This window comes from Hyperoodon ampullatus (assembly GCF_949752795.1).
Source record: "Hyperoodon ampullatus genome assembly, chromosome: 7".
Classification (NCBI taxonomy): Eukaryota; Metazoa; Chordata; class Mammalia; order Artiodactyla; family Ziphiidae; genus Hyperoodon; species Hyperoodon ampullatus.
In genome coordinates, this window is record NC_136920.1 from 39603495 (window position 1) to 39616153 (window position 12659).

At 39.2% G+C, this 12659-nt stretch overlaps 1 protein-coding gene across 1 annotated transcript; it reads right to left on the reverse strand.

The window, feature by feature from the left end:
- Positions 1-1566, reverse strand: LOC307055287 (lysine-specific demethylase 4D-like; the record flags this gene model as incomplete). The annotated part of the gene is made up of 1 exon (XM_079707401.1): positions 1-1566. One exon carries the CDS (start codon positions 1564-1566, stop codon positions 1-3), a length of 1566 nt encoding a protein of 521 aa, XP_079563527.1.
- Between the last annotated feature and the right edge of the window lie 11093 nt (positions 1567-12659).

Below are 12659 nucleotides of genomic sequence, written 5' to 3' on the forward strand. Positions count from 1 at the left end.
TTAGGGGACAGGGCCACAACCACACCCAGAAGCCTTGGCGGGATGCTGGAGCCCAGGGCTGAGCGGGTCAGCGTTGTCTGGCGAGGGTGCCTCCACAGGCAGGGGCTGAGCCTCTGGGTCCTGAGCTATGTCTAAGGAAAGCCTCCTCTTCGGCCTGGGGGGAGCAGTTGGCTCCTGAGTCCCCTGTTCCCAAGGACGACGACGAGGGCCACATCTTCCAGCTGGGTGGCGATCCGGGGCAGATGGACCTGGGGTCGGCGGCTGGGGTGGTCCGGGCTCCCCGGAGGTGTAGGTGGCCGGAGCCTCGAACTGGGCGGCCGAGCAAGAACCCCGGGACAGCGAGGGGCGCCGGGACACAGCACGCACAGGGACTTGGTGGCGGGTCCCACCGTCCGCGGCTACAGGCTCACAGGGGCGCAGAGCGCGGTGGGGCTGGTGATGCCTCGGGCCCAGAACGGCTCCCCAGGCTGCGCGGACCTCCCTCCAGGCGTTCAGGCCCTGGCTGCTGGGCTCTGGGAACTGCGTGTGCTTCAGCACGGTCCGGTCCTGCCCGTGTTTCCACAGCTCATAGCGCTCCGGTTGCAGGATGCGCACGAAGGGGTCCATGGAGAAGGCGACCCGGGCCTCCCCACAGCTGCACTGCGAGGCCACTTTGCCATAATCGATCCAGCGTGGGGTGGCGAAATTGATGGCTTCCGCGCAGTTGAAGCCATGGTTGAAGCCAGAGTGGTAGCCATAGGGAAACGTCACCATGAACTCTCCAGCCTCCTGAGTGACCCGACCGAAGGGGATGCCGTTGTCCTTGAGGACTGTGGGCGAGATGAGAGCAACCTTGTGGCGCAGGAAGGCCTCACAGCCCCGCGAGCTGCCCGGGAAAAGCTCCCTGGCCAGGCGTTCCAGGTGCCGGCCGTGCTCCGGGGGCACCGCGTACCACGTCTTAGGCTCCCCGAAGTGCAGGTAGTTGATGCTGTAAAGGTCCATGTCCTCCGTGTGCCAGGCGAAGGCGGTCTTCCACATGCCGAAGTACAGGTAGGGGGTGTTGACGCCTTCGATGACCACTCCGCACTCCTGTTCCAGCAGGTCCTGAATGGTTGCCAGGTGTCCAAGGTTCCACTGCTTCGTGTTTTTATCGAATAAGGAGCCACTGACGTCCGCACCATATACTGGTGAATCATAGGGGCGTGTTTTCCAGTATTTTCGCTCCAGATCCTCAAAATCAGAGTAAAATGGAGTCCGGTGTTTTTCACTGTTTGTTAAGTGGCGATACTCGCTCACGGTCATGGCTTTCTTCTGTTTGTGGTGCTGAGTAAACACACCTGCCTTCCCAGAAGTCACCTGCTGGAGGGGAGCAGCTATTAAGATGTCATCGATATCATCATAGGTCTCTCTGGCTTTCCAGTCCTGGGGTGGAATTATCTTAGCCAGGCCTGCTCGGTGTGCACCTTGGGATTCCATATAAGCAATGTATTTCTCGAAATCATTAAACTCTTCTTTGGTTGGATGAAATACCATTATGCTACAACTTGGGTTCTGGTCCCAGTTGGACTTAGACTTCATAGCTTTCATTAATAAGCAAGAAACTCCCAAGTTTTTATTTATGTTCTGGATAGGTGAGGATGCTGGAAAACACTACTTTTTCAAAAATGGGTTGGAGTATATCAGCAGGAACCCCCAGTAGACTTTAATGCAATGAGTTGATAATATTTCTTAGGCTTGCTGATTCTGCAGGGGACTCCACGCTGGGCAGAAGCCTTGCTCAGGACTGATGCTGGCTGAGCCTGCAAGTCTGGGGTGTTCTTGGTTGACACTTGGCTCTGGCCTCTTTAGGTCTAGTGAATCACCCAGCCCTGGGTGGGTATCCCAAATGTAGTGTCTTCAGGGCAGTATTGAAAACAAAACCTAAAAAAAAAAATACAATAGAGACAGGTTGAAAACTAATGTTTGCAAATAGTTACTAGGGAACTACAAATAAAACACCACCATGGAATATAATTGCATATTCAAATAAAGGCTAAAATTTCATAAGATTGACAATACAAGAAATGGTGTTGTTGTGAACAGTGGAAATTCCTGTACTCTAGTAAGGAAAATGGAAATCATTACATTCACTTTGAAAAACTATTTGGACAGTATCCACTAACATTGAACTTACCCGTGAGCTATGATTCATGCCTAGGATATGTGTATGTCTGTGCAATGAAAGTCAAGTCCAAGAATGTTCAGAACAACATTATTTCAGTAGCCAAACACTGGAAACAACTCAAATGCCTGTCAACATTAGAATGGTTAAGTACATTGTAGTATATTCATACAATGGAATACAATACAGCAATGAAGATAAACAAGAACTACATGAAAATATAAGAATAATTCTATAAACAGAACACTGAGGAAAATTATCCAGACTCAAAAGAATTCCTATTCTATGCTTCCATTTATATAAAGAGAAAAAGGAGGCAACGTAATCTATGTTAGAAGTCAGAGTAGTGGTTACCGCTGTGAAAGAGAGAGGTTGTGAGTGGGGGTGTGAGGAAGTCTCTAGAATAATGTGAATATTCTATCCTGAAGGCAGGTGCTGGTTACACAGCCATCAGAATGGCTCATTGTCATAAATCATCAAGTTATGATGATTTTTACAAATTTCTGTGAAATATTTTTTTAATTTATTTAAATTATTTAAATACATTTTTAAAGTGTAGTTTAGGGTGAAAAGAATTAAAGGAGACATATCTCTTTCATCGTACCAAAAGGAAAAGGAACGGTGATTGAAAATATATGAACTAAACATTCAATTGAAGAAGCTAGAAAATAGAACAAGAGAAAAAAATGGTAGGAGTAAACAAATAACAAAGAATAAAGACAAAGTTAATCAAAGAAAACACATACAAGATCACACAGTGATGACCAAAAATATACGTGGAAGAAATTAATGATAGCAATAAAGCATGAGCATAGCTGAACCTAAGAAAAAAGGGGAAAATAAACCCCTAGGAATGAAGTAGTGCACAAAAGGATTTTTAAAGTCTCAAAAGAGAATCTTAGGAGAAACTTGACAGCAAAATTTTCAAAAGAGAAAAGAGTAATTTTCTGGAGAGGAAACATATCCAAAATGGATCCATGAAACACCAGAAAGCTTGAATAATACCCCAGGAAAATAAGCTGGTTCAAAATATGACCCCTGAAAGTCCAGGAGACACATCATTTTATATGTGAATCTAGAAAAGTTTCAAAAATCAGTTAACTCTTATTGTGCACATTGTTTCAGAATATAGAAAAAGTTGGAAAGCTACTCAGATGAGGCTATTCTGATCTCTGATAGCAAAACACAAACAGAACAATAAAAAATAAAGCTACAGGCCATCTTTGTCTATAAGCATAGATGAAAACATAAAATGGAATGTTATCCAATGAAATACAGCAATATTATAAAAGAATAATACATCATGACCAAATAGAAAGGAAGGATGATTCAACACTGGAAAATTTAATGACATAATTCAAAATATTAACAAAATAAATGAAAAATATCATCATCTTGTAGGTACCAAAAAAGCATTTGATGAGAAGCAAAATCCATTCATGATTTTACAATTCTTACTTTCAAAGCATCAAGAGAAACTTGTTTTGTAAGATAAAGAATTTCAAGGTAAAAAATAGCAAGGATCATTCTTCACAGTGAAACAAAAGTAACATTCTCATTAAAGTTAGGAAAAAGAGATGCATCAACATGAAAAGCTGCTCAACATCACTAATTATTAGAGAAATGCAAAACAAAACTACAATGAGGTATCACCTCACACCAGTTAGAATGTGCATCATCAGAAAAACTACAAATCACAGAAGCAAGAGAGGGTGTGTTGAAAAGGGAACCCTCTTGCACTGTTGATGGGAATGTAAGTTGATAGAGCCACTATGGAGAACAGTAGGGAGGTTCCTTAAAAACCTAAAAATAGAAATACTATATGATCCAGCAATCCCGTGACTGAGCTTACACCCAGATAAAAACATAATTCTAAAAGACCCATGCGCCCCAATGTTCATTGCAACACTATTTACAATGACCAGGTCATGGAAGCAACCTAAATGCCAATTAACAGACGAATGGATAAAGAAGTTGTGGTACATATAAACAATGGAATATTACTCAGCCATAAAAAAGAACAAAACTGAGTCATTTGTTGAGACATGGGTGGATCTGGAGACTGTCATACAGAGTGAAGTTAGTTGAAAGAGAAAAGCAAATATCGTATATTAACGCATGTATGTGGAACTAGAAAAATGGTACCGATGAACCGGTTTGCAGGGCAGAAGTTCAGACACAGATGTAGAGTACAAACGAATGGACACCAAGTAGGGAAAATTGCGGTGAGGTGGGGATGGTGGTGTGCTGAATTGGGCGATTGGGATTGATATGTATACACTGATGTGTATAAAATTGATGACTAATAAGAACCTGCTGTATAAACAAACAAACAAACAAACAGCTAATACTAAACTTTCTTTAGGTTATTTGTATGGAAATACGTTAAAATAAATGTTTCAGACATTACACGAAATTTCTAAAAATCTTATATGTTCTGGTATAATGTTATAACTCATAATTCTAGTTATTACTTTAAAATATATCTCAGAAATAACTAAATTTCCTTGTCAATTGCATTATTATGAACTTTCATCAAATCTTTAACAGTGGTCATTTTTAAGTCTTTTGTCATTTACAGAGAGTACTGCGTATACTGTGATGATTATGCAAAAATGTTCCTATAAAAGTATTTCATCTTGAAGAAATTCATGGACAACACTCTGACAATTACAGGTTTCTGGTAACTGACTATACTGTGGAACTGAAGGAATAAGCATTTTCAGAACTCTAATGGAAACCTGATGAATTCATAAACGTGCCTTACAAAACATCAAGAAGAAAAAGAAATTAATTACATGGGAATGAGTGAACTGATGATTATAATTTTTGTGACTTTGTGTTTGAATAAAAAAAAAATCCCACAAGAACTCAGAGGCAAAAATTATACAAGTTAATTTTCACTGCAAAGTAAAGGAGCTGTTACAGTGGAAGATTACTGGACTGAATGTCACTATTATGACATAATATGAGTGTGTTTCGTGTTTGGTAATTGCAATCATTTTTGCTTTTCTTGTGCTCATCCATTTACAATGCTTTGTGTCACTTTATTTATCTCTTGTAAAAATAAAATACAGTGTGTGTGTATGAAAAAAACGTATTGAAAACAATATCAAAAATAAACTTCACTATGTATACTCCATGTTCAACTTGAACTCTATAGAGCATATGTAATAGTTATAATTTTAGGACAGAAAATATATGTGTACAAATAAAACAAGAAAAAGAAAACAAAGCAAAGTATCTCATCAACCCAATTTCAAGTGCTCCCTTAATACTGTTTCCTAATCCTCTTAAGCTCCCCTCATTTCCACCATTCAAATATTCTCTTTCACTTTTCCTGTCCTCAAACATCAGGCACACCTATTCCACCCCACTTAGAATCCTTCGAATGTCCTAAAAGTCCCTAAGTGATCTGGCCCACCATCACCTCTTGACCTCACCCCTTTCTACCCGGCTCCTTGCTCTCTCCTTCCAGACACATTCCTGGCTGTGTCTCAAAAAAGGCCGATATACTCTTGTCTGATGGTCTTTGCACCCAGGCAACTCTCAAGCCTCAGCCCAAGCATCACCTTCGCAGTGAAGTCTCCTCTGATCTTCTTGCTTTGGATAAAAGTAGAGACAATTATCCTTCCAAGAAAACAGGTACTCTCTCAAGAAAACAATTCCAAATGAAACTTGAACTGATGGTCAGTACCCATGTATCTGTTCCAGATTCTACTCAAATCAGCCCCACCCTAACTCCATCATTCCTGATTCCGTCACAATTAAATGCAATCAGCTCTCCCAACTGTCTAGTAAAAGGCCTCATTTTTAATGTTATCAGCCCACAAAACAGAGGTATTTTGCCTGAAATTTTTCGTTTAAGATTTCTTACAAGAAAATATATGAGATCGATAGGTTATACAAATTTCAGGGCCCTTTTATGTACAGAGGGTTTTCCCTGGGAAAGCTGCCAGAATGGGCGGAGCTAGCACAGTGCTCAGGGCATTAAACACCACTAGTATCGGGTCAGCACAAGAACCAGGGAGAGGAGAAGAAAACCATGTAAAGAAATTGGTGAGGAAGAGCTCAACTGCCTATAGAGAACAAAGGCATTTAAACTTCCTCACCCTGTAGTCTCCCCAATAAGACTACGAAAGATCAGCTGGCCTGCCATTGTTCCAAGTAATAGAAACTCCCCACATCTCCTATGGTCTGCAAGAGGTGCCAGAGGTCCCTATATGTTATCTGGGGTCCATTCAAGACAAGAGGAAGCTGGGGCTGGGGCCCAATCCTCCACCACCCCTCTCTCCAAAGAGGTCACCACAATTTGGTTTAAACATTAAACCTTTATCCTTTGGGTCTGAGATCAAAGACAAAAAATATAACCAAGGAAAGCCTTGCTCTATGTGACCCCTGCTGGTAGCTTTTGTAAGAGTGCATCAAAGGAATGTTTGCTGCAGATCTGAATACTGATGGCAGGGGCCCTCAGTTTGAGCAGTAGTAGCTCTGTGTACCTGTGCGCTGGAGCCTCATGCACCATGGAATATGTAGAAGGTAGGTAATGGAGGATCAATGCACTCTTCTCCTTTTCGAACTTTAATGTCAAAGGATAAAAGAAACAATCTCGAGGTCTCTATACAATGAATTGGTAATAAATGGTGGGGAGGGTAAGTGGTTGAAAATCTAGCTCATCCCTGTGGGAGTGTGACAAATGCAGTTAACTTAGCCTCTAACGATTGGGTGGAAGTCAAATAATATCTCTCTTCCTATTCCAGAAACACCTGATGAGCACTCAAGGGTCGTGGGGATAGATTGTTATGAAGGAGAAGCATTGTTAAAAAATGACCCTAGATGTTCATCCTAAGATGCCTGAACAATAGGCTAGCCTAGACTCCTTCCATGACTGGAGGGCTATAGCATCCAAAAGGGCCCAAGGTCCCCAGGTGTCTCCTAACGTACAGGGCTGCTGGCCTTCCCCGACAGCTCCTGTAAATGGTTGGCATGATATCTAGGCAGCTTAATTCCCCAAGCAGTCTGAAAGTCCCTTTCCTAATAAAGTTGCTGTCATCAAAGCCATATATGAAGGAAGAGCAGTGGGGAAGGGGCCTCCACTAGAACAAAACCCTCCTCAACATGGGATGCCTCTCCATGTAGATGCTGAAGAAATGCAGAGCCTATGTGTGCCTTGGTCTTGATGTGTTTCCTGAACTCATATTGTGTGACTTTGTGGAATTTTCCTCCATGCAGAAGGGGACTCAAAAGATGGGAAGAAAGCAAATAGTAAGGTTTCATCAGGGTTAGGGTTTTCCAGCCATGTGTATCTCAAGGAGAGTGGAACAAGTGTCTTGATGTATTGGATGGAGGGAAAACATAGTGATTAAAATGATCGGACAGTAAATTTATCCTGGGTAAAAAAGGAAATGAGAACATGAGGGCAATGATGGAGAATGAAACAGTGTTTGATTCATGGGCTGAATGTCTCCATTAGGTCAAATACTTCTATTAGAACACTAGGAAATGTAAGCTAGAAAGAGAATGGGATGCTTGAAACATAGCTGGTACTATCATTATTCCCATTTAATGGAGGAAGAAACTGAGGTGTAGAAAAATGTATATTTAAGTTAATAGCTTGTATTCTCAATCTCTAGAGTTATTTTTGTACTTGACTTATCTTCCATATAAAACTACTTTGAGAGCATTTTCTAGGACTTTTTCATCATCATAGTTTCCAAGGGATCTTGGTACTTCATATACTGCACACTCCAAAAATGTTTATTAAAAAAAAAAGTAACTAAAATCATCTTGGGCACACTGCAGTCTCTCTCGGTTACACCCCATCTTTCTTCCTACTCTCCTGTCTCAGGGGAAGAGAAGATATTCCCCCTCTCCAGAGATAATCTTGGCATAAACTCCTAAAATTGACACCTCCCATGCATTCCAAAACTATGGTCACTTAAATGATCACTATCACCTCTGTAAAGAGTTAAATCATCAGTCATCAGTCTGTTTGCTGTTTTAAGCTACATCCTTTCTCTTACCTTCCTTTCAATACCCAGCATGTCAAAACATAAACAAAAATAATCCACCTTTACAAAAACATTTCCTCATCTCTCTTGTTTTCTATTCTGACCCCACTTCTCCACTGAAATTGATCTCTTTAAATGATCACATTGTCTCCCAAGCGCTGCTCCATGGGTTACACTTTATCTCTCTACATCATTGATCCATGGCACACCTCCTTCCTCCTAAAATGTCTCTGACCTCCAGGGTACTGATAGTCTTCTCCAGTATTTTTCTATTTCCTTGATTCCACTTCTTTTTCTACTATACAAATGCAGTCTTATTTCAAAGCTCAATTCTCATCTCTCTTTTAACTCTTTTTATTTCTCCCTTTAAATTTCCTTTTTATGTTCATGGCTTTCTTTAGTATCACACTCTCTTTCTTTAAAGATATTAGTTATTGCCATAGCTTTCTTTAATAGCACTGACTTTCTCCCGTGCTTCTGATTTGCTTTTCCTTCTTGACTGGCCACTGAGCCCATGAAAATCAACTTGATTAGAGCACATTGATCATCTTTCTCCTGAAATTAACTTCCTCCTTTAGAAATCTTCTTTTTAAGAATGGGAATACAGTATCCTATTTACCGTTGGTTATTACATCTCCCTCTCCCTAGACATAGAGTCGGTGAGGTCAGGGGATCCCACGACAGACTACTGTGAGGCCCCAGGGACATCTGTATACCCAGGGAGGCTTCCTGTGCTCTCCTTCCTTATGTAAGGACCCAAGGATCCAGCTTGCCTTCCTCTCCTACTTATAGCTGTCACCACTCAAGCTAGACCCTGAGGATCTACAAGTAGCAGTCACCTGTATCATGTGATAATCTGCCCATCTCACCCTAGTTTTTAATCTTAAAAATTCTTCTACAATGATTTTATTTAAAATTATATAAATATATAATGAAATTTTTCATTCTATATGAAAATTTCCTCAAAGAAATGAAAAGAGTGAAAAAATTTAGAAGGAAAATTAATGTCAAATATTTATATACCATGCCAAGGGTCTTTCCTCTTATAAACAGTAAAATGCTGATTATGAATAATAAACAGGACCTCATTTCTTATTGAATTATTAATAGACAACTAAAACAAACCTTGAGTTGAGTATTTGTTTTAGTTTTTTTTGGCTTTGCCACGTAGCATGTGGGATCTTATTTCCCTGACCAGGGTTCAAACTAGTCGCCCTGCAGTGGAAGCACAGAGTACTAACCACTGGACTGCCAGGGAAGTCTCCTGTATTTGTTTTATAAACTAAATTATTTCCTTTTTACATTTCTAAGGATCCTAGGATGAATGAGGCCGGGCTACCATGTATATAAAATAAATAATCTAGATACACATTAGTCTTCAAATATTGAGCATCCAAAGGAAACACTCTGATTTTGTAAGTGTAACTCTGGGCGCAAATCAAAACTTCTCAGAATTTGCCACGTACAATTACGGTGATCCTTCAGTGCTGCAGACAAATGGCTTCTCTATGGGTTTCATATGGTTGCTTTTACTGTGAAACTGCCTCCATGTTTCTTTCAGTTGGAGCCACAGGTAGTAGTTGAGAATAAGTACCCTTTCATTTCAGTCTCTCTTCCATTTTACCCTTATTCATAGTATCCCCAGTAACACAGAGATTCTTCATCTAAGGAAACCTGACAATTCTGACAATTGAAGAAATGTATTTTTATCAGAATGATTAGATTTGATGGATTTCTGGAAATTTGGAGTCTTTCAAAAATAATTCCTCCAAGCTTTCCTGGTGTTTGTCTCTGTGTGTGTGTGTGTGTGTGTGTGTGTGTGTGTGTGTGTGTTTTAGACTGAGGAAGGTAAGAAGTGAAGTAAGTTTAATAAATCCTCTCACTGTGGCCATTGTCGAGTTTGCTTATTATACAGATTGGTCAACAATTTCAGGACAGCAGGAAAGCCTTCTTGTCTTTCATGTTCCGTGCATATTTCAAAGCTATTATTTCAAATGAGGATTGTTGATAGAATGCCTCAGATGTTAGCCATTGATTCTGCTGACAGCCAATATCTAAATGCTGTGTTTAATAAATTTCTTCTCAAGTTAAAAAGTCTATTTACCGTTTATTGAAAATAATTATACCCATAATATTTGATGGCTAAATAAATTCTATTTGATGATGATATGTGACTCAACGTTCCCCCTATTATTGGACAGTTATTTTGTTTTTTACTTTTCCACATCTATTCCTAATCCCTTATAAATATCCTATATTTCAGTACCTAGATCAATATATTTGGTAAAACATTAGTTAAATAATGAAATTCATTGGATTAGATTTCTAGAAATGGAATTACTTCATTGCAAGATTTAAACATTTAAAATCCTTAACATGTATTGCCAAAACTTTCCAGAAACATATCACTTTATATCCTCACCGTTAACTTTACTCTGAAAAACAATCTTTAATAATTTGTTAAGAAAATTATTGTGAAAAATTTTGGTGAAAAAGTGTAGCTCTAATTTTAATTTATACTTCTTGGATTACAACTAAGGTTGACTTTTATTTCTTCAATGTATGCTAGCCACTTGTATTGGTTCATATCATTTGCTCACTTTCTCTAATATGGTTCTAGTGTTTTTTCTCATCTACTTACATGAACATTTTATGTATTATGTGACTATTTTGCATATTTTACACAGTATATGAACATTTTACAAATTGCTCATGTAAACATTTTACATATTAAACCCTTTGTTTAATGTGTTCATAATTTTTTCCCAGTTTGCCATTTCTTTAATTTGATTTAATTTTAATTTTAAATGGTTTTGGCATGTATTTCAGTTTAATATATTAAAATATTGAGTGGGTCTTTTCCTTTGTAATGCCTTTCATGGTCTTTATGTTTAGAAAGTAAGAAAGTCATTTGCCCCTCCAGAGACAGATAAATATTTTCTTATGTGGTTTTTCCTTTTTATATGTTAATTGTATTTTTAATTTTGATATTAAGTATACGTTTAATTCTATCTGGGGTTTTGGGGTTTGTTTTATTAACTTTTTTTAATAGTTTTGTGAGCATGGTATGACAAATAAGGGAGATATAAGTATGAATTCTAGTCCTAGTTTGTTGTGTTCCTCTCTATTCATTTATAGGAGATTTTCTTTGTCCCAGTGCTCTTAAATTTTTTCTGTCTCAAAATTCTGTTTCTTTAGTTTTATGAAAACTTTTTAGTTCCTTCTTTGACAACTTCCTCTAGTTTTTCCCTCTGTACATTAACTCCTGTATTTGGATATCAGACCTCATGGTCTGGACCTCCAATTTTTGTGTCTTTTCCTCTTCCAAATTTCTTTCCCTTTTCTGGGCTTTATCTTCTGAAATTTTTTCTCATCTTTATCTTGTAAACCTATACTTGTATTGTATTTTTCATTTCTCCTATCAAACTTTTAATTTTGAACAGCTCATTTCTGTCCCCTTAGTTTTTTCAAGTGTATATAGCCTCCTTCCCTGCCCACACTTTTGTACTGTTTTTGTTTCACAGGTGCACTTATTTCATTTCTCAGATAATACTAACATGTCAGTGGCTTTTGGAGGTATTTTTCACTCCTGCATAGTCTGTTTCTTTGAAACTTCTTTTTATTTATTTTTTCTTTTGTTTTGTTTTAGTTTGATTTGGTTTCTCTCTTTCATGTTTTGGGCTTTCCTCAAATGTCTGGTGATCCTTAGAAGTTGGTGCAAACATATGAGTACAACATAAAGAACTGATTAGAAGCTTAGGGTGTGTGGATGAGTTTGGAGATTATGCTTCCCTTAATGGTGATCTGGCTGAGCTGTTTCCTGGCTGAACCTCTGATACTGGTATCTCTCCACGACTGGTGATATTCAACAGTGAAGAATCTTCCAAACTTCCTCCTGAGGGGACAGGCCTGGCTTCCCAACCACATGGAAAATGGTCCTGAATTTTCCAATATGGAGCTTGGGAAGGTCACTAAATCAATTGGTTTTCCCTATGACAAACACATTCTCAACAATTCCTGGAAATTCCCAGTCCAGAGACCATCCTTTTCACCTGCTCTAGAAAATGAAGCTTAGTCTTCTGTTCAGGGTGAGAGAGCAGTTTACCCTGCTGCCTAGAGGGAGGGGATCTGAGGTTCTAACTGCTTCTAAGAAAGACTTTCCACAAGTCCTCCTTAGCCTCATTTGAACTGCGACATCCAGAGGCACCTGGTGCCATGAAATCCTAAGTCTTCTGGGTTCTTAGAGACAATTGTGTTGCTTCTTGGCTTTCGTCACTGCCAATTTAGGATTCAAATTTCCTGGGTTTGACAAATCAGTTTCTACTTGGCCATCTGTTTTCAAGTTTTGCTACTATATTATCTCCTTTACCATTTTCTTCGTATATTACTTCTTAAAACAAAAATCCTGTTATCGTCTCTCCAGTGTAGTTTTGGAGGGAAGAAATTAATGATTGGGTTTAAACCACCATCTTTATCTTTTCTTGTTTCCCCAAATGTCTCTCACCATA